General features: G+C 39.3%; 1 protein-coding gene across 3 annotated transcripts in view; it reads right to left on the minus strand.

Annotated features, from left to right (window-relative positions):
* MACROD2 (mono-ADP ribosylhydrolase 2) overlaps positions 1-22962 on the minus strand; it is a 1390378-nt gene that overhangs the window by 918689 nt on the left and 448727 nt on the right. For all 3 annotated transcript variants that reach the window (XM_075064471.1, XM_075064469.1, XM_075064470.1), the window contains one exon: positions 3292-3408. In XM_075064471.1, coding sequence (XP_074920572.1) covers positions 3292-3408 — 117 coding nt within the window. The remainder of the gene's footprint in view (positions 1-3291; positions 3409-22962) is intronic.

Below are 22962 nucleotides of genomic sequence, written 5' to 3' on the forward strand. Positions count from 1 at the left end.
GTCTCCATGAAAACACAGTCCTGAATAGTTAACAATTCTCAAATGGATGTTTTACAATGGATAAGTAACAAATTAACCTTTAACAAATAGCTTCTCAAAGAACAAGAGTAAATGACACTTGGTCAAAACATATTTCAATGAAAATCTAAGAGAACCCAAGAAAATCTAATTTTGCCTTTCTGCACATACGTTGTCTACCCTTGTTTTCTTGCTGATTTGTCTGTTTGTCATTGGGTGCATATTTTCCACATGACATCTTGCTATTTGAGCAAGAAAAAAATACAGTTGCAGAACTCTCATTTTGTGACACTTCAATTTCTGGACAGTTTGCTATTGCAACAACAGGTGATTAAGTGGAACACTTACCGGTACTTTTCTGTCCACATTGCTACAGGTATCATTGTATATATGTGATTTTTAACCACTCCTAAAATAAAAAACTATATGTCTCAAGCAGGACTTCCTTCCAGAAAAACTAACAGGTTTGAATTAAAACCCATCAATTGTTGTAAAACTGTCCAGGAGCGGTCATGCATTTCTCCTCAAACAAAGCAAGCCCTTTCCTTTCCAGGAGTGTTTGTTGCTTTGACTTTTATATTGAATTGTTCTCATTAAAATATATGAAAGGAACTATGCACCCAGTGGTGAGTAAGTTTTATGTCTCATCCTTCCCACGTATTTTAATGAGAAAAAAATAAATATCAAAATTAAACATGAGCAAACCAATTAAGGAAATGTAAAACTACTCCCAAACTTTACCCATTTCCAAATCTGACACCAAACCAAACTATTTTTAAAGGCTTGAATGTGTTTTAATATTTCTGGGCCTCTGCTCTCCCCATTTCCCGAAGTGCCAAAATTCAATGGAAACCTGTTCTCATGAGATTTAAGATGTTGAAACAGTCTGAATAAGCATCCAAATTCTGGGATCTAAATCAAACACAACTATGAAGGTTTTTGGGTGTATTTTCATTGATGCAGACACAGCAAGGAAATAAAGACAGACACTTGGATGGATTTTAAGCAGCAGGCCAAAACATAAACACAGGGGAGGGGCACTACCATACAGTCATACCAGGCATTTAGTTGATTCCAGCATAGAGGTTGCAGGGCTTCCACCATATAATCTGGAACTCCAGGTAGGCTCTCCTTACCCTACCTCCTAGGACTCAGCTTGCTCTGAATCCTACCACACAAATTCCCATTGTGAGGGAACAGAGGGTGCAGAAGGATGGGGACCTCAGCCTCTTAGGACCATAAAGTCTAAACCTATCCCATGAGCCCGAGGCCCATCACCAAATTCCCAGGTCATTTACCTCTGGGAACCGTTCATTTTATGCTTTTAACCACACTGGAAACCATACCCAAGTTGTGATGAATTAACAGATCAACTAAGTACCTCAGCTAGGTACTAAGCGTATTCCTACTTAAGCCACTGTGGCTTGGAGCTGCCGTGAGGAAGAAAAAACACTTCCCTGTCCTCTGCCAGTTGGCCATGGGAGAAAAAATTCCTTCCTGACCCGTAGTTCAAGTGGGTAGGGTGGGCTACTGGAACAGAGTTGAAAGAGGCTCCACATGGCCCCTGCCCTAAGTTAAATCCTGCGAGCTGGGGAATGCTGGCCAGCGGGTGCCAGAGATTTCCAGGGGCTGAGGAGCTACCTGGTGTCCCTCAGCAAGTGTCTCCCTCCCTTGTTGATGGGATTGTCCCTTTCACTGTCGGCCTATCATCAAATTCCCCTACCCACTGAGGGCTGTGGGTAGCATTTAGTGAAACCCCAGCATGAGTGCTGGTAGTAATGTTATATAAAATCATCTTATTTCAATGGTGATTGGGCAAAGAAAGGGTAAGAAAGAGGTTAAGGGCTTTATAGTGGCATTATATAATGAAAAGTTGACCTAAAACATAGTCTTGCCACTACTTCTAATTCTGGAATAATTAACTCCAGTTGTCATTTTGAAGTGTTAACTGATTGCTTCTGGACAGATAACATCTGTAACTGACTCTCTTTCTATACAAACCTTCCCAGTATTTTTGGCCAAATACAACCCCACATAACTATGCCCCTATGGGTACTGCTCAGCACTTTCCATGCAGTGGAATTCACATCTTTCATGATTCATGAATTACAGATGGCAAAATCTGGCTGTAAACCTTAACAAAGGTTTCTATTTTATAGTTATCTCTGTCACTTAAATAATTATTAAGTTGGCATGTGTGTAGTGTTGTTGTGTTTTTGTTTTGTTTTTTGTTTTAATTAGGTAATTCCATTTTAGCAGAGACGATCACAAAACAACGAGGAACAAAATTTTCATTTTTGTCTAACATACTCCAGCAGGACCATGGAAACACTACGTCAGGTCTTAATACCTGAAATGTGAATTAGATTTTACAGGAAAACAGCCTATAGCAAAATCAAAGCATGCTCCTCGTACTGGACTGTGTGCATAACTGAGAACCTGAGGTGTCACGAGAAGATCCTCATGGTGCTTCTTGAAATTCACATATAAGCACCTCTCTTAATAATACACATCTCTGTAAGATCCCAAATCGATAATACTTTCTGCATTTATACATTTTATAAGATTTTAAATAATATTGAATCTTATCATAACACACCATTAATACCCTCATGTTTATTTTTCCAAGTTTGGCTAAACCTCTTCGTAACAAGGTCAATCAAATAACCTTCTACCTTTTTAAACAGAATGGGAATTTTAACAATCCCACATTCAAAGTGCAAAAACATTCCAGCACTGAAAATTGCATTCCACTGAAAGCTAAAATGTGACAGATGCCTTCACAGTAATTGCCAATCAGCCTCTACACAGCAGCTGAAAACACAATACATCACTTTGATCTCCTCAGCTCTCAATGTATTCACAATCAAGAAATCTGCGTGACAAATATGAAATCTGCATCATTTCCAAAAACTGTCTCCATGGAACTTAAATATGATAATGTACACTTTGTTCCTAGTCTAAGTTATTTCAGATCCTCAGACTACCTACCATATAAGTAACAGTACACTATACCTTGTAAAATATGTAAGATAAAACATGCATTGTGTTTGTAGAACACATTTATTTCCATTATGTAGTACAGCTGAAATAATTATTTTTAAAAGTTTACATTGTTGCAAGGGTGGGAGAGGAAGAGATTGTCACAAAACATGCTTGATGAAATCACTGCTAATTTTCTAAATGAATAGTTGAATTAGACTTCATGGGTGGGGGGAAAACGTGAAAAGTTTGTCTATTTTAAAAAAAAAGTGTGTGAAGAAGTTGACTTACATTTGGCAGGCAGGTCATATCCACATGTAATTTTAGCTTGTCCAGTCTCACAGCCACACAAGTTGCGACATTCAGCAACTAGGCAGGGCCCAGCAGCTCTGTGTATACAACCATCCACTAAAAAAACAAAACAAATTGATTAAATGTTAACTAGTATGATATATGTTCATATGGGTATGTGGATACAGACAGATATTTACTGCAGATTTAACATGTACAGTGTGTGTATGAATACATACCCATGAGGGTATGTATATTTATTACACATGTGTACAGGTGTACAATAATATTTCTGCATAATAAAACATGCTTGGCCAACAACACTTAATATTCAGTCAGCTAGCTGTTGAGTGGGAAAGAAAATGCAGTAGAAAAAGCAAAGCATATTTCAAAATGTTATTACTGCTATTTATAAAAGAGTAGAAGGAACATCTAGCCAAGGCTCGAGGCTACAAGTTACAAAAACAAAAGTCGATTAACCATAGCTCATCAAACTCCCCTCTACTGCTCACATCTGATTTCTCTTATATTATATAGACCATTCAATCTCACTGGACTACTCAGTACCTCTATAACATAAAATGCCAAGAAGTAATGTTCATCAATTTAAAAATTACATAAGCTATCTTGTTTTGGCACTTTTTTACATTTGTGCAATACTCAAAAGTTAATTAAATCATAATTATAGAAGATTGCAATAGGAGCTAAGTATGCAAGAAAACTAGTACAGTTCATGGATCTCATTGCCCTCAAGAGTCAGCAATAAGAATCTCAGCAGTAGCAGAGTAGTAAAAATACAGGCAAAGCATTTTTGCCATCTCAACAAGCAATCAAAGAAATCACACTGTAATTAGCAAACAGAGTACAGGAAAGGACAGTATAAAATAAGAGAAACATTAACTGAAATAAAGAAGTAGTTGCCATGTGCCATTAAGTCAGCAGCAGTGTCAAAGTCCCATCAAAAGAAAACTGCAGAGCCACCATTGCTGGGGAAATGTTTCCTATATAGGTTCAGATGTGATGTTAACACAAAAATAAATAAATAAAAGCAGAATAAGCCAAAATATAAAGGCTGTAGGAGTATGCATATTTATCCATACAAAGTAAAAACGTATTATATATGTACTATGCAGTTGTTGCGTTCAGATGTAACCAGTTAAAAGTTTAAGGGTCTCAGGGATAGCAGGTTTGGGGGCACTGTTCTATGCAATGGTGAAGAGCAAGAGACGAACAGGATTTCAATAACTTGCACGGGAGATATAGACATTCTATTCTCTGTGCAGTTCTCGGAGCTTCCTGCATGGTGGCATACGGTGGCATGGCAGGGCTAGATTGGATGGATGTGTCACGGTGCAGAGCCACTGACTGTACATCGTTTAACCCCTTGAAGCCAGATACAAGAGCTTCGGGAACTCTTGAAACCCTGATTGGAAGATTTCTTCCCCAGCACTTCCCTGCTAGGATACACTGTGTATTCAGAAGGGTTGTATAGAGTATGGACTTGGTACTCATGGTGTTGAACATCTCCATAAGGTGCTGAATGCCCACATCATCAATGAAGTTAAATCAAGTTGAAGGCACTTAATATCCATGCAAGACTGAGCCCTTATTGCATTTAGAAATTCGATTGCTCTCTTTGATGTGCTTTATGCCTGTGCCAGTATTCACACAGCCCTGATAAAATTGTATAAATGATTTCTTTTAATCCATCCTGAACATATGCCATTAAATTTCCAACACGTCATTCTGAAGAGTTTTATACTAATCAGTGAGAGAGAATTCAAGAATTCTGTTTTGCAACATTTCTACTGAAATATTCTGTACTTGTCTCATTCAAAACAGTATCTATAAAATGTGTGTCATAAAGGCCTCCAGCCATAAGCAAGTTGTGTGCTACTTATCATAATACTGGGTAATTACTGCTCCATTGTCCAGCTATGTTGGAAAAAGGACAGGGGACACTGGATTTAGTTTAATTAGGTTGCAACTTTATTCTTAAATGTCTGGGCATAACCGGCAGATAAAACTGCAGGTAATTCTATAATCCTTTCAATATATATCTGAGGGGGGCTTCTATCAGTCCTCCCCCTTACCCATCGAGGTCCCCAGCCAAACCGCTGCTAGGACCTCACCAGCCCCCCTACTTGAATGAAGATCATTGGGGGTCTCTACAGGAGGGGGTGTTGGCTCCCTCCCGTACTAATCATAGGAGCCTTGAAACCCCCGTTTATGCTCCTTTAAAGAGTATTTCTTTAAATCCTTTACCAGTCCATTGTATCTGGTGACTGTATCCCTTCTCTACAGGGTACCTGCACTGGACATCCGCCCCACATTTACAAAATGAGCTGTAACATCATAGCCTAAATCCTGTTTGACATTTGCCCCAGCTAAGCAATTACTACTTCTGCATTAAAATCATCATGCTGAGTGGAAAATGTGAATAATGCAAAACATCATTTTACAATTAGATGTAGGTCTATCTTTAGCAAAAAATTATTCTGTAAGATTAAAAATAAAGTGTGATAATTCTCATTGCAAAAAATATATGCAATGAAATCTACTACCAAAATGAGAACACACTGACTGCATAATACAAAATATCTGGCAAAGACAGGAGTGACTTGGCAAATTTGAATGTGATACTTCAGTTGCTGTTAAAACACGTCTTAGCTATTTTAATTCAAAAATCATGTACAGGGCATGCATAGAAGATATATATGAGATATTTCATTTTCTCTAGGAGTGTGCTGACTGGCAATGCAAGCTAGAGTGAAGTAAGCATTGTTAGCATAACTTAATCAAAATTACAGATAATGGTGAAAAGTCAGAAGGGAAAAATGATGGCCAAAGATATACTGTTATTGTATAGAGATGGAGGAAGAAATGTACATGATAATATTGGCATACTGCCATATTACTTTTTTTTATAAAAAGATGAAGACTCTTCAACCTATTGGTTTAAGACATTTCAGCTGTATGATCAGTTTGAGCTATAACTGAACTGCAATTCTGGAACAGATTTGTTTCATTCGTTTGGAAAATATTAACCATTTACCACTATTTCTCTCCTAGAATCCTTGTATACAACTAATTGTAAAAATCCAGATAATTAGATTAAATCTAATCTAATTTGTATCATGTGGCAAAGATTAATTATCACAGAGTCACTTTCTTCTAATATTGAACGAAAGCTTCATTAGAATAAGGAGAACAGTGTTATTCTGAAAGCTATTCTGTCTCTTTCTCTGCTTCACTGGTGAGCTTCGGCACAGAACCTTCCTTAGGCACCTCCAGTTGGCTTCCTACTACAGAATTAAGGAAACAATGCACATAACGATACCAACTGCCTTTGTAAAGCACTTGGCAATCTATGGATGAAAAGTGCTAAGTAAGAACTAGGTATTATAATCCAGACCCATAATCCCCAAATTATCATACAGATGAAGAAAGTCCTACAGATCAAATTGTCAGCTGTATGTGACAAGAAAGCATACAAGAGTCAAAAGCGTGGGACCTCTCTCAGAAATGTAAGCTGCATGTTGGACCTGGATTCTGGCATAAAGACATCTACTTACACTTCGTTTTTTGTTTGCTTGTTTCAACAGAAATGATTTGCCAAAGTTGTTAAAAAATTACTAAATGTTTCAGTCCAACCAATCTGAATTTCTAGGTAGACATCATAGGACTGTCCCATCTCTGAGATGGAATAAGTAGTTTGTAGACAAGGCAATGTTTTGGTTATCAGCATGACTGTTGAAATGACCTAAACACGTCACCTTCCTCTATAGCCATGAACTAATTTTCATGTCATGAATTCAGATTTGACTCTATACTTTAAATAGTTAATGTCTGTACAAAACTTTGAACATATAAAGCACAATAAAAACCAATATTTTTTTAAAAAAGTATCGCCCCTCTATTTTTCCATTTAAAAATATTAGCAATCCCATCACAACCTCTATAATTTAGAACCCTCAAGAGACAGTTTTTTTTTTCTTAACGTTCCTGGAGAAGTAGTTAACTAAGAAAAACCTCTTCTCAGTGCTAACAGATCAATGTGATGGAGTGCACAACATGGAAGTAAACTGTTTATTTTATTATTGATTGAAAATCGCTGCTTAAGAGAAGACACAAAGGCAAAATCATTTTGTAATGGAATTTTGTTTTCAGGCTTTTGAAAGTGTATTAAAACAATGAAGTTTAAAAAATACCTATAAAATGCTGTCATCAGTGGCCTGATGTAAAGAACAATATAAATTTAACATTTCACTCATGAATTATTTTTACAGTAGCTGTATGCTAAAACTTTATCTGCTCTTTGGAATTAAGTAGTTAAAGTTATACAGCAAACACTAGACAATTTACTGATGTACAATGTAGGATAAATGTATTTACAGAAAATCTCTTAAAGCTGCAAATGAAGCAAAACCACAGAAAATGCAGAATTAAAGGTGTCATGGGATGCTGTTTAAAAAAAAAGCAAAAATAACAAAAACCTCAGCAGATCTAGCCTTGCAATGCAGATGGTAATAAAAAATGGTAAGGTAATCAAACACAACAGTAAAACAACACAAAACTCAGGGGAAGGACTCAGACTTCTTTTCTGACCTTGTATATTGAAGTCTGGATGAGCTGGAACTCACTGTATAAATAACATAACCAGTGATGACATACAACATATTTTAAAAAGCTACACATTATTTTCCTCCAACTCTTGCTTTTCAGTTTCTTTCCCAGATTAACATTTGTCTTCATCAGGAAGTTTACAAGATGTAATTAGAAAAGTTACTTGTAGGTGTTGTGTCTGTCACGCAATACTGTTTTCCCACATGAACACTGAGACTGAATATAAATTAATATAAATGGATGCTTTAATGATTATATCAGATGTAGTCAGAAGGAAGGGCAGGAGGGAGTTGTTTTGGCAAGTTTATAACACACTCGTAGTGCAATCAGAACTAGTGTTCACTACAGAACTCCTTAGGGGAAAAGGGCCATATGGAAACTGAAAAAGAAATGATCCCAGTTAGACAAACTGGCAAAGCACGTCTGGGAAGTTCATCAGCATCAGAGTGAACAACAGAAGCTGACTACTATACAAAAATTATTTCCTAACATTGATCATTTTAATTCCCATTGACCAGCCCAGAATGATTCAGAAGATGAGAAAAGATGAGAAAACGAAAGGACCAAAACCACAATTAAAACTGAGACTGTCCGAAACAGGCTAGATTGTAACATATAGGATCCAATTCTCCTCCTTCACACAACTCCACTGAACTCCATGGTGTTACACAGATGGTAACTGAAATGAGAATTTTACCTATAATCTTATATTAAAAGAACCTTCATATGAGATGTTACCACAATGCCACTGTCACTTTGCTGTGCCAGGAACTTACTGGGATAATGATAGTGACAACTGGGCACCAAAGATGCTGTACCAATGCTGTAAGGGATTTAACTGAGTCAAGTTAGAAGCAGGAGCAATAATTAATGAAGGAAGAAGACAAGACTCATCAGAGCACACCAAGCAGGGGAAGTTAGCAATTTAGGGAACCCAGACAGCAAAGGGAGACATCAGGCAGAGAAATGGGATATAACCAGATAGGGGGAAAGGCCCAGAAACAATAACTTTCTATATAGTGGAAGAATAAGTGCAAGAAGTGGATTTGTTTCAAGAAGCTGACTTTTGCCTGGGCAAGCTACTAGATTGTCTGAACATTCCATATCTCTGGCCACCTTCAGTGGAGTCCACTGTACCTCAAGATGTATCTTGTTAAAAGCATAACTTATCCAGGAGCCAAGTTAATTAAATTGGACAAAAAATTGTTTAAAATGAAATGGTATGGTTAATATGGATTTTATGTTTGTAAATTACAGTTAATATAAAGTCCCTATAGTATTTAGAAACAAGAAAACATTGTGATATTATATTAATTATACCATTAATTTTATTTCTCTTTTTAGTCTAAGCTGCTTGGAACATTATACAATAGATCAGAACGAGCCCAACCCTGTTTGCAAATCAGTCAATGGCACAACTTCCACTGATTTCAACAGAAGGGCCCAATATATTAAACATATGTTCACTAATAAAAATACTACAACAACATTATCCTCTAACGCAACAGCCAGGAAGGCAAACATAGGGAGATTTATGAGGGGAAGGGAAAAATAAGTTTGGGGTAAAACTGGGAGAGCTTGATGGAGATAGGAGCCACTAGCTGCTGCCATGAGTGATTGTGGAATCCCTAAAAGATAAGCAGTGTCAGAATAAAGATGCCAGTCAAGACGTGACTTAAGGAGGTAGTCTATAATAAAAACACCATTAAGCACATTAATGAACTGAAGATTTGTAATCAATGCATCCATTTTAAGGTCCTCCAACATAATTACTACTAAACATTTTGTACTAACTTAGTACTTTCCATCCAGGGATCTCAAGACGTATAGACACAAACTACTTAAAGGGGGGAGGGATAGCTCAGTGGTTTGAGCATTGGCCTGCTAAAACCAGGCTTGTGAGTTCAAACCTTGAGGGGGCCACTTAGGGATCTGGGGCAAAATCAGTACTTGGTCCTGCTAGTGAAGGCAGGGAGCTGGACTCAATGACCTTTCAAGGTCCCTTCCAGTTCTAGGAGATAGGTATATCTCCAATTATCATTATTAGCTATTTTGTGAAGTAGTATCTTCATTTTACAGCCTGAGAAACTGAGGCACAGTTACCCCAATTCAGCAAGGTACTTAGGGGAATGGGAGACAGAAGGATTTTCCAGTGTGGGTGTACCTAAATCCATGCTCTTATCCTTTAGAGGTGCTGGATCAGTGGAGTCAAGCCAACAAGAGCTGTGACTGGTTAGCACCTCTGAAACTCAGGCCACTATTTAGGTGCCTCACTGTGGATTTTAAGTGCCTGTGTTTCAAAATGTGACTTGCCCAAGGTCACACAAAAAGCTTAATTGGAGCGCTGTACTGCAGATACGCTAAGCCAAAGGGAGAGAGCTCTCCCATCAACTTAATTACTCCAGCCCCCACAAGCGGCAGTAGCTATGTTGGTGGGAGAAGCTCTCCAGCTGACATCGTGCTGTCCACACTGGTGCTTAGGTTGGTGTAACTTATTCACACTCTCAGTGACATAATTTATACTAATGTAAGCTGTAGTGTGTACAGAGCCTTAGTTAATAAATTCACCAGTAATGTCCTGAGTGTACTTTGACCTGTGTTTTCTTGCTGATTTACATTACCATCATTTGGTTATGTTGGACCAGTAAGCAGCTTTTATGTATGAACATCAGCTGTAGCTTTGTTGACCTGAAAGGACAGGAGATGATCACTTGATAGATAATGCTATCTCGAAAAAAAATATAGATAGAAGGATAAATCATTCTGGGATACCAGTCTCCCACATTATTAACTGTGTATATATAAAAATGAACACATATGATATTGTAATCAGTTGGCTTGTTTGTAGTAATTCATATTATAGTAGCCATAGCCTAAGAGGGTTATTCTACCCTTATTACATGTTGGTAATTAACATTACTATGTGCACACTAAGGAAAATAATGAGGAGTCTGGTGGCACCTTAAAGACTAACACATTTATTTGGGCATAAGCTTCTTCAGATGCATGGAGTGAAAATTACAGACACCATCGTAGGACCCAAACACACCAGCCACACCATCAGAGACTCATTTACTCATGCCATCACATGATCATGTGCCAGCAATGTCCCTCTGCCATGTACATTGGCCAGTCTGGACAGTCTCTATGTAAAAGGATAAATGGACACAAATCAGAGACCAGTAACAGCAACATACAAAAGCCAGTAGGAGAAAACTTCAATCTACCTGGACATTCAATAATAGATTTAAAAGTGGCCATTCTTCAACCAAAAAAACCCTTCAAAAACAGACTTCAAAGAGAAACTGCAGAACTACAATTCATTTCCAAACTTAACACCATCAATTTGGGCTTGAACAGGGACTGGGAATGGCTGGCTCACTACAAAAGCAATTTTCCCTCTCTTGGTATTGACACCTCCTCATCAATTATTGACAGCGGACCACATCCACCCTGACTGAATTAGCCTTGTCAAGACTAGTTCTCCACTTGTAAGGTAACTCCCTTCTCTTCACATGCCAATATATATTTATGCCTGTATCTGTAATTTTCCCTCCATGCATCTGAAGAAGTGGGTTTTTTACCCACGAAAGCTTATGCCCAAATAAATCTCTTTAAGGTGGCACCAGATTCCTTGTTGTTTTTGTGGATACAGACTAAGATGGCTACCCTCTGATACTAAGGAAAATAGATCCCTCTCCTTTCATATTTTGACTGGTGAGTTTTTGTTATATTAAGAAAATGTTTTGCCATATCAAGGATATGGGGAAATTTATAATACATGCAAAAATGGAAAAGCTGTCCTGCAATGCCAGAGATCAGTATGCTAACTTATTTGAAAGAAAAGCAGTGTTCCACACAAAAAGCATTTGTTTCATCTGCCCGTTAGGGGTGCCATGTTTTTTGGTCCCAACGCTGTACATCCAAATATGTAGACAGAGTTATAATGTCAACTAAATTCACACTTTCATCAACCCATTCAAACAACATAAGGGCTCAGTGAAACATGGGTCTTGTAAACTGGTATGAATGTCACACTTTTGGCAGTAAAAAACAACTAGGAAACACTCCAGTTGAATCTTTCAATATTCTTCCCCTTCCAAGAACCTGACATTAAAGACGTGTGCAGGAATCACATTCTTCCTTTAACTGTCCAGACATCTGACATTTCATTTTCTCTTACAAATGAGAATATCGGGCAGTCAAGACCTTAAAAATATTGCATCCATCACAACAAGAAAAACAAGACGTAAGGACCAAAAGTCACAACTTTGTTTCACTTTTGCAATGCTTTTTGTGTTTTTCTGAAGACTGATTCCAGTCAGAATTCTCAGCATTGTAAGGAGATTCCTGTTCTGTAAAACTAACAGGTCTTGGTCCCTAGTCTGATGCACTGATACAGACTAGGGATCAAGTGGCTAAACAGCAGTTCTGCAGAAAAGGACCTAGGGGTTACAGTGGACGAGAAGTTGGATATAATTCAACAGTGTGCCCTTGTTGCCAAGAAGGCTAACGGCATTTTGGGCTATATAAGTAGGAGCATTGCTAGCACACTGAAGGATGTGATCATTCCCCTCTATTCAGCATTGGTGAGTCCTCATCTGGAGTACTGTGTCCAATTTTGGGCCCCACACTACAAAAAGGATGTAGAAAAACTGGAAAGAGTCCAGCGGAGAGCAACAAAAATGATTAGGGGGCACATGATTTATGAGGAGAGGCTGAGGGAACTGGGATTATTTAGTCTGCAGAAAAGAAGAATGAGGGGGGATTTGATAGTTGCTTTCAACTACCTGAAAGAGTACCATCCAAAGAGGATGGATCTAGACTGTTTTCAATGGTACCAGATGACAGAACCAGGAGTGATGATCTCAAGTTGCAGTGGGGGAGGTTTAGGCTGGATATTAGGAAAAACTTTTTTACTAAGAGGGTGGTGAAACACTGGAATGATTTGCCTAGGGAGGTGGTTTTTAAGGTCAGGTTTTTAAGGTCAGGATTCACAAAGCCCTGGCTGGGATGATTTAGTTGGGGATTGATTCTGCTTTGAGGAGGGGGTTGGACTAGATCACCTCCTGAGGTCCCTTCCAACCCTGATATTCTATGATTCTATGACAAAGGATACCTCACAGCATGTAACCTGCAATTAAAGACAAAAGGACTCCCTCTTGCCCCACCACGCCAAAATTTAACTTTGGAATGAATCATAAATAAGTACCTAATGTTCCTGTAGAAAGGCAGGGAGTTTGATGAACTGTGATGGATAGAATATCTGTCCTATCTAGTTTAAGGAGGAAAACTGTCAGTTAAGTTTCAGCATGCATTTAAAAATTTGTGGCAGTAAATGCAGTTTTGTTTTAAATTAAATTGTTGTTCGGGTAGATGGTGTCTGGGATTAGCACATTATGGTGGAAATACTGCATTCTTCATTCCACCACACGTATCCCTCCATCTCCATTCAATTTATATACCAGTAGTACATTCTGTTTCAATAGTGTCTTTTCTTTGGAATGAGCTTCAAAGGAGCACTCTCAGAAGGAGCATGCTTATTTATCTTCATGTACAAATTCCAGACCCTAACTATCTATTGGCAAAAATACAACATTCACCCAAAACCTCATTTGCTGTCACATCCTTAATATTTAAATAAGTAATAGAGGACACTTCCTGTTTACTGAGACGTTAATCATATGGCAGGATGAATGAATTCAATGGTTTTTTCAGCTCGTTAACCTATCATATATTTCCAAGTTGACAAGAACCACCATCAAGTTCATCTACAGAAATGTTAAATTAAATATTTAAATTCTAAACAAAAGATGAAAAAAATTGAAAACATCCAAACGGGCAGCGTTAAAAGAATGAACTGAGGAGAGGGGGAAGGCAGACAGGCCTTCTCTCCTAGGTTCTGATGCTACACAAATGCAGAATATGACCATCTTTCAAATGTATAGAAGCATACACATCTCTGTCCCCCACTGCCAGCCAGACCTTCTGACCACACCACCAGTGTGAACACAAATATACTGCAGTTAGTTTGACAGGAGTATTGCTCACCTGCAAGGAGTGAAGAGAGTGTCAGCAGGGAAACAAAAGGTGGGGTGAGTGTTTTGTATTGTTTTAAATACTTTCCCTACTCACTGTTAGATAGCACCATTTTCTTTTACTTTTTGGTATTTTTCTCTGCTCTTACCTGTAGTCTTTGTAGTTTTACTACTTCAGGTGAATGAGTGAGAGATTGTAGTGACCATCTCTGTTACTAGCAAAGCATTTTGAAAATTTTGAGTGCATGGGCCAATCATGGAAAATGGATTACAGTAGCCAGAGTAGAGATTTGCATGTTCATAGTACAGTTACTAAGCAGTAATCACAGTGATTATACAAATTTATTCACTGTGATTGGCTAATGGTTGTCAGTCACAGTTCAAGGATTCACAAAGAATAGATTGAGAAATAATTGTACAGTGATTCTGCAAAATGGAGCCCCAACAACTGGTGTGTTTTCCCTGCAGTCTGACAGGCTGTGACAATTTCATTCCAGGATAATTGGAAATGCATATTGACACCTAAATACAGTGTCAAAAATCAACTCTTTTCTCACTGAAATCAAAGGAAAAGAGATTCACTATCTTCACAGAGACATAGTTGATTGCATGAAGTAAATGACAGCTACTCACATACAAGTCTTCGCAGGTTTGGGGCCCTAAATCTTTAGTATAGATGATGAATAAATATAATGTCTCTACACAGCAAGTCACTAAAGAATGGGGATTTTAATTATAGGGATGCAATATGGGGTTGTGTCAGGCAACTGAAGAATGGAAGACACCATTGCAGAAACAGGATCCATTAGAGCCTTCTGAAGCTGAGACAGGACAATGTGGTTACCCCCTCCTCTGAAGATATCCTAGAGTTTGGGTAGCGGGGAAACAGATTAGTCACATTACCTATCTCTCCAAAGACAGAGGATGAGGAAGCAGGCTAAAGAGATATGCTATGAAATCCTGGGAGAAGAGAGGAAGCCCAACTGGACAATTTGAAGTCAAGTGAAGTGATATGGGAGGATAGTTGCATTTAACTGAACAACTCCACCTCCTGAAAAAAAAATAGAAGAGTTAAGGAGAGCGGGCTGCAGATATGGTGAGGAGGAATCTCTCCGACTTCTGGTTCCAGGTATCATAGTATTTGAGTGTGTCACAGTATTTTTAAAAGAATAACCTCTCCCTTGTCTGTCTCTGCCTGTAGAAGAAGTAGCATGACTGTTTGTATGTTGAATGTTGGTTTTATGTTTGTGAGAGTGGATCTGTTGGGGGGAGGAGAGTGAAGGAAACAGCGGGAGAAGGTAGAGTTGCAGAAATGATTTATGTATTTAGTTCTGAAAGCTTCTTCCAGGATGCCCCCAACCCTGGGAAAATTCTGTCCCCTGTACACACAAGCCTCCCCCTATTGGTCAATTATTTCATTGTTCTAAGGGAATACAGCTGTCATGATAGGTCGTGGTCATGCAAAGAGATGCAATTTCTTATGTAGCTAGGATCCACCCCAAGAAGAGCTATTGATAGGACAGAAACTTGAGCTGGACTCTGAATTCAGTGGGGAGCCACTGCAGAAAGCAGTGGGATGATGTATTCATGGTGACATATGTTATTAAGCAGATGGTTTTTTTGTGCTTTGTACCAACTGGATTTTTTCAGGGTGAGCAGCTTCCTGCCTAGATGAGAGTTGTAATAATCATCAAGTGTGGAAAGTCTTGAGCACATGCATCACTTGGCCAGCTCTGTCTCTCATTGGCTTTCTTATTTAGGCTGTATGTTGGAGAAATGGGTTAGCTTAGTTAGCCACCATGGCACACAAGACATCTGAAGGGACTGTTAGAACACCTGATGCTGAGAGCAATAGGATTATAAAATGAGAGATGTTCTTGCTTGCACTAAGGCTTAACAGACTACAGGGATATCGAGAAGTATTTTAGAGCAGTGGTTGGTTTGCTTATTTCTTGGACTGTTTTCACTTGTTTTTCCTATGAACCACTGAAAGAAGAATAACTCGGTTGAGGCTGCTTCTCAGTTTGTAATTGAAAAAAGAACTCTTGAGTTCAGTGTGCTGTTGAGCTAGACACACTGATGCTATTCATCAGATAAGAACTGACTAGCAAGAAGATGAACCTGATTGCACATATTTCAATCTACGTAAGGTAATAAACATTTGGAGAAAGTTAAGAAGAGTTTACCATAAAATTATGGCTAAACATTGTTCTTACATACAAGATGTTTTTACAGAAACATGTGATCCAATTACGAGTAAAAGTCTCAGTAATTTTGTCCCCACACTGAGAAATCATCACAAATTAGTATGACATAAGTATTTGTGCAACCCAGCCAAGTGTCAAGGCTGGGCTGTGGGCAGCCAGAGCTAGGAGTTGGAGCCAGAGTCATGAGGCAGGAGTCAAGAGTGAAGCCAGGTCAGGATAGCAGAGGTCAGAGGCAGGAGCCAAACTGAAAGTCGGGACCATAAATCAGATGCAGTCCAGAACAGGGTGGAGCCCTGTTTAGACAGCTCTGTTCACACTGCTGGCTTAAGGAGGGCCAATCTGGGACTCTGCTAATTAGACGTCAGGGGTGGAGACTCCCACTGGGACTTGGATTTATGCATCCCAGGTAAACCAGGTGGAGGGTTACAGCGTGGCTGCTCTCATGAACCTTGCAGGCCTAGGTTCAAGACCTGTGGGCCACGACACCAAGACAAATGAATTACAGAGAATGATTTAAAAGACCAAGGTTTACACAGAATCACTGTTCACCAATACTCTTGTAGCCAAAAGATGACTCTCAGAAAACTAAATACAATTTCACAGTAAACAGTCTTTTGTATTGATATGCATTCATATCACAAAATAAACAAAAAAGAGAAAGGAAAAGGAATTTATTGTTTAGAGAAATCACTAATAATACCTTCACTTTCATCACAGAATCTCAGAGCACTACAGAAATATCACCAGGCCCCTATGATGCAATAAATTAAGTCAGAGGTAAAGAATAAAAGGGGACCAAGGAATTCTCATGCCTCATTTCCTGCACTAAGTTCTTGACATATTGCCTCTGGCAGTGATGTTTCCTTTAAGGGGAAACTAGAAGAGTATGACATTAACCTGGGAATTTCTAATGGTTATCTATTCATAAAGGGAAATGCAAGTTGATCTCAATATCATCCTTGACAAATAAGAAAAAGTGGCAGGCTTTTCACTGTGTGTGTGTGTGTGGCAGGGGGAGCAGCAAGGAAGTGGCAGCAACGTCAAGGAAATCTTTTAATCATGAGGCCTAAGTATTGTTTTTATGCATCATGATCACTCTTGACCAAAAAAGGAAAGAAAAGAAAATTGAGTTAAGAATATTAAATGACAAAAGCAATTCTTGCTCCATTTAGATGAAAAAATGAAAATTCAGAAGCAGAAGGAAATTTATTTGGAGAATTTGGCAAAGCAATGTTCAGTATCCCAGCTTTCATCAGAAGATGCACCCTACAAGGGAAATGTAAATACTTTATATATATAAAGACTTAGACACATTTTGTTAACTTAAAAGAAAGTCAAGACTATACTTAATAAAGGTATTACAGACCTGTGCTAGCTATGACTCTGCTTTTATTACATGTGGTTCCTAAGATGGAAAAAACACTAATCAGAGTTTAAAATTGCAATCCAGTAGTTTGAGAGTGTGAGGTATGTCATCTCAGTCAGATGGCTTTACTTACCAGTTCAGTAGGTCTGGTAGTTCTCTCAAACCACCTCATGTTTCTCCTTAATACTATTAAAGGACAGGGGGAAAAACTGGAGAATTGTTACTCTGTGCAACATTATTTTATGTATTATTTAGTTTAATATTTTCTGGTAGTAAACACAAAATTAAATTGTACCATTTTCTTTCAGAAAACACTGTAGTAATTTTGGTGTTGTAGTGAAACCGTTAAGTGCAATAGTGTACATACAAAAATCCTACTGATCAGCAAGCAAAAATATGTAATTATAGCCCACGGTATGCAACTCTTGGCTGATATTTTATTGCATGCTGCTTTGTAAGATTTCTTCCGTGCCAAAACAAAAGAGGAAAATACTGAGTTGTTCCTTCCAGTTGTAGTGGGGGGGGGGGTGTTTTGATTTTATTGACATTTATGAAGCAATCTCCGCGTATAACAAACAAGCCAGAACTGCCAACAATGAAATATGTAACCTACGGTAACTAATGAATAAACAAGGCAGATTTTACAACACTCCATGGGTCCCTAATCTACTAACTGAATTTTCTAGAAGTAATTTTGAATGTTGAATTTATCCAAAACAACTTTAGTTTTTTAAAGTAAGAACAATCTGATCTAAATAATACAGGAAGTGCACGGTGGAATGAAAATCAATATGGAAAGTAAAAAAAAATGGTTCTACGATTATCCCATTAGACTAATAACAGTAAAGATATTTTCCACAAATACAGATATGCTACAGCGAATCCAAGGGTGTACGTCTGAATGTGTATTTAGAAAGTCTTACAAACAGACTAAATGCAACAAACCGCTTATTTTGATATCATTTGTAGGCAGAGGCAAGCTTTCAGCTAAGAGACCATGTGAGGTTACGAAATGAAAATAAAGAGGGGATGCCACTGAGGTAGGCTCTGAGGGATACCAGGAATAGCATGTAATACAGCAGGGCCAGAGGGCAGCAGGAGAGTGATTTTTTCTGTTGTTTGTAGGTGGCCTTGTTTGTCCCTGATGAGAAAGTGTTTGTTGGTGTCTACCATTTACCACTGATAAACTGCATCATGACCTGTCACCAAAGTTCCTGAGGTCTGATTCCTGTAGTGTTCCTGTTCCTGGCACATGTCCCTGAGATCCTGGTTCCCATCTGTGTTCCTGTTCTTGTTCTCCTGTCCACTGTCTCTTCCTCCTTGCTGTTCCGGGCTGGGCCGGTTTGTTTACCCACTGCATCTGCAGGTTTGGCCAATCGCGGCTCCCACTGGCCACAGTTCGCCATTCCAGGCCAACGGAGGCTGCAAGAAGCCGCGGCCAGCACATCCCTTGTCCCGCGCCGCAGCCTCCATTGACCTGAAGCAGCGAACCCTGTCCTAGGGTATTAAGTTTTACTTGTAATTCATTTGAAACTGCCAAGAATTTTACTGATGTTTGTACTTGACCCTTTAACAACCTCAGAAATGGAGAAAAAACAACTCACTTAACTAAAGTAAAAAACAAATGTATGATTAATGACAGAGTTTTGCTAGTAAATCTGAACAGTAATGTTGATCGAAATTCCAAAAACAAATCGATCTCTGATTAACAGTCCCATCATACTGACAAAAAAATAAACAAAAAAAGACAGCATAATAAAAGAATCATCCCTTAAGGTTTTTACATGTAAACAGGCCCTAACAAATAATTGAGCAACAACACAACAAAACATTCACCCTAGGGTGCAAGCATAGGCAAGCCTTGTTTTAGAATGACTAATACATTCTGCTTGCAGTAGTAATATTAAGAATGAAGTGTCTGAAAGAAATGAGATAGAAGGAAAGGAGAATCTATTTTAAAGTGCCAATCTGTTCTTTTTTGTTTGTTTTTACTTTCTTTTAGACCAGAGCATCATGCACAGTCATTCCCCCTGACGCAGATAAAAACAAGCACATTCAGTGCCACAATTCTGGTTATTTCTGAGGGGAACTGTGGTCAGGGAAAGCATTCCACACTCACACAGTATAAAGCTATTGTACATGAAAGAACTCTATACATCTCAGTAAATAGGTTTCATGAAATTGAATCTTCATCCAAATTAATGAACTACAGATGTGAATACCATACAACTGTTTTTATTCCACAGCCATGCTACTGAAGTGCTTTCTCAAACACTGGCCTCCAAGAGTGTAATGCTTAATTTATCATAATGCTCATCAATATTTCATAAGTTCATACATGATCAGCATAATATTGGAAAGAACAAGCCACCACAGTGCCATAGAAAGATGGCAATTTTTACTATAAATAAACAACCATCTCAGTTTTCTTAACTTTATAGGATTAATGTATTTTACTGTTAAATATATGTTAATTGCTCTCTAGATTAGCTGCCTAGTCAAAATGTGTGTGACTTTCCCCTTCGGCCAGCCAAAAACTGCCTTAGAAGCTATTCCAACATCTCTTATCAGGCCACCATTTTTTTCCTTCTTTTTTTAATGACTAGGTTGATGGGCCTAGGATAGAGCACACTCACACTTACATGTTATTCAGAGAAAATGGTTTTAATGAATGAAACAAGAAAAATGAGGGCCAAACAATAGGTTAGATACTGGCACGATGAACTTACAGGGTAAAGGCTATTCAATATTCCCATGACCTATGTGTGATGAAAGCTGGGACCACAAAAACTGTTGCTGAGATATCACAGTGGATGAAAAGCCTAGCCCGCACCACAGTAAGAGCCAAGTAGGCCCTGTTGATGCAACCAGACCTGCATGGGCAGTGTGGTCTGCAATACAAATTGTGTACAGTGTAGATCAGAAATTGTGCTGTAGAGGGATAGGGGAGAGGTGCTTCCTGAAGGCATAAATGGAAAACAAACAAAAAAATAATAAAGACACCAAATAAAGACAATACCCAATTGTCCAGCTATACTGAAAGGAGGACAGGAGACACTGGATATGTTTTAATCAGGTTGCAGTTGTGACAAAGTTCCTCCTCTACCTTGGTGGGTCCTGTGCTTATTGGCAGATTTGCTCACCTCAGTGATCTTCCCCACGGTCTGGATCAACTCCTCCTGTCTCTGATCAGGAGTTGGGAGGTTTGGGGGAAACCCAGGCCCGCCCTGCCCTGTGGTTGCAGCTGTTATGAGTGCCTCCTGTCCACTGGCATGACAGTACAACTCCTGGCTACTTCCCTATGGCTCCTCCAAACACCTTCTTTATCGTCACCACAGGCTTCTCCTGGTGCTATAATGCTTGTACTCTTTCGTCTCCAGCGTAACCCTTCACTCTCATCTGTTCCTCTTGTCCCAGCTCCTCTAGCTTCCCCCACCCCCACCTAAGTGGAGTGAGCTCCTTTTTAAACCCAGGTGCCCTGATTAGCTTGCCTTGATTGGCTGCAGGTGATCTAATCAGCCTGTCTGCCTTAATTGGTTCTAGCAGGTTCCTGATTACTCTAGTGTAGCCCCTGCTCTGGTCACTTAAGGAACAGAAAACTACTCATCCAGTGACCAGTATATTTGCCCTCCACCAGATTCCTGTACCCCACTGGTTTGGGTCTGTCACACAACTTTATTATAAGATGTCTGGGACTACCCGGCACATACAAGAGTACAGTGCAGATAACTCCATGATCATTTCAGTAGCTACCTAGGGGCTTCTGCCAGCACCCCCTTTTTCCATCCTAGTTCCCAGCCAGCCCACTGCTGGGACCTTACTCCCCCACCCCTGGTTTTAGGGTTATAATGGGTGATATAAAGGAAGGGGGTTGGCTCCCTACCATGCCCAGTCAAAGAAGCCCCAAACCCCAGCCGCCCCCGTTCCACTCCTTTAACAAACTGCTCCTTTAAGTCCTTTACTAAGCCACTTATCTGGTCATTGTATCCCTTCCCTATGGAGTACCTGCATTGGACATCTGCCCACATTTAAGTAATGAGTTGCGACATCATAGCCTAACTTCCTTCTCTACTCAGCATAAGTAAGTTTGCTGTGGGAAAAGTGAAAAAAAAAAAACCCACTCCATCTTGGCCCATCTGGTGGTGAAGGAAAAATTCCTTCCCAGCCCTTTGAGAATGGAGCGGCTAGAGTCATGCCCACAGCAGGTCCCAACCAAACCTGGTATTTTGCCACTTCCAAAGGGGATGGAGGGAGGGAGCTGCTCCACCTGGTCCAGGGTGGAAGAGCTTCTCCCACTGGGCTTGCGGGACATTTTTTTTTTTAAGGCCTTTTTTTACCCCTAAACTAGGTGATTGTTTCAAATCCAAATCTGGTCAGATAGTAATAGAACATTATTGCTATATATCGGCCCTTTGGTGCCCAACATGAAATAAACTAGTGGGTAAATATTTAGATCATAAAAATGACCACAACAAATAGCAGCTGGTTTCAGTGAAGATGCTAAAGTTAGATTATCATGATACCTGAAGTACCCACTTGACATTTCAGGTAGGTCCTCCAGGACAGGAAGAGTAAAAAAAGCTAGGTAACCATTTAGAATCTTTCTTCCGTACCACTCATATTATACCTGTTTTGTAGATGAACATGAGTTGAAACAGTACAACTATTAGAAAGTCACTAAATAAAAAAGACCGTACAGCCATTGCCTGGTTATCACTTGATCTGTCTGGGAGTGCAATTTAAGCCTCCAATTCTGCAAACACAGGCTCAAACCTCAGTGACATTACTCACAGCAGAAGACACAACCGCCTTCAGTAAATGTTTGAAAGATTTAGGCCTTGTCTACACTACCACATTTTGTTGACAAAAGTCATGTCAACACTCAAAAAATTGGCATCATGAAAATCGGAACATCATGTTCAGACTCACTTTCTCTGTCAGCAGAGCACATCCACAGTTGGGGCACTATCATCGACAGTATGAGCAATGCACTGTGGGTACTTATCCCACAGTCCAGCTCGATATCTTCTGTCACTAGCTGTTGTGGGAAGGCGAAGCGGATCGCAGCGCATCTTGGGACCAGGTTCAATGTCCTGTGATGCATTGCATTCTGTTCCAGCATTCCATGGGCTTCCGGCTTTCTTTCCTGGCATTTTTCAACAGCCCTTCTTTGCTGTGCACTCTGGCATCCCTGTGAGAAGGGATGGATCTCGCACTGCTCTCCTATGGTCTGATAACTGTCATGAAGACATCATGGATGGCAGTGCAGTTAATCATGAAGTTCCTAACTAAAGAAGACTCCCAGTTGCCTGACAGGCTGTGGGATATGGATAGACTCATAGACTCATAGGTCAGAAGGGACCAATATGATCATCTAGTCTGACCTCCTGCACAAAGCAGGCCACAAAACCCTACCCATACACATTTATAACAA

The sequence above is a fragment of the Chelonoidis abingdonii genome, chromosome 3, assembly GCF_003597395.2.
Source record: "Chelonoidis abingdonii isolate Lonesome George chromosome 3, CheloAbing_2.0, whole genome shotgun sequence".
NCBI lineage: Eukaryota > Metazoa > Chordata > Testudines > Testudinidae > Chelonoidis > Chelonoidis abingdonii.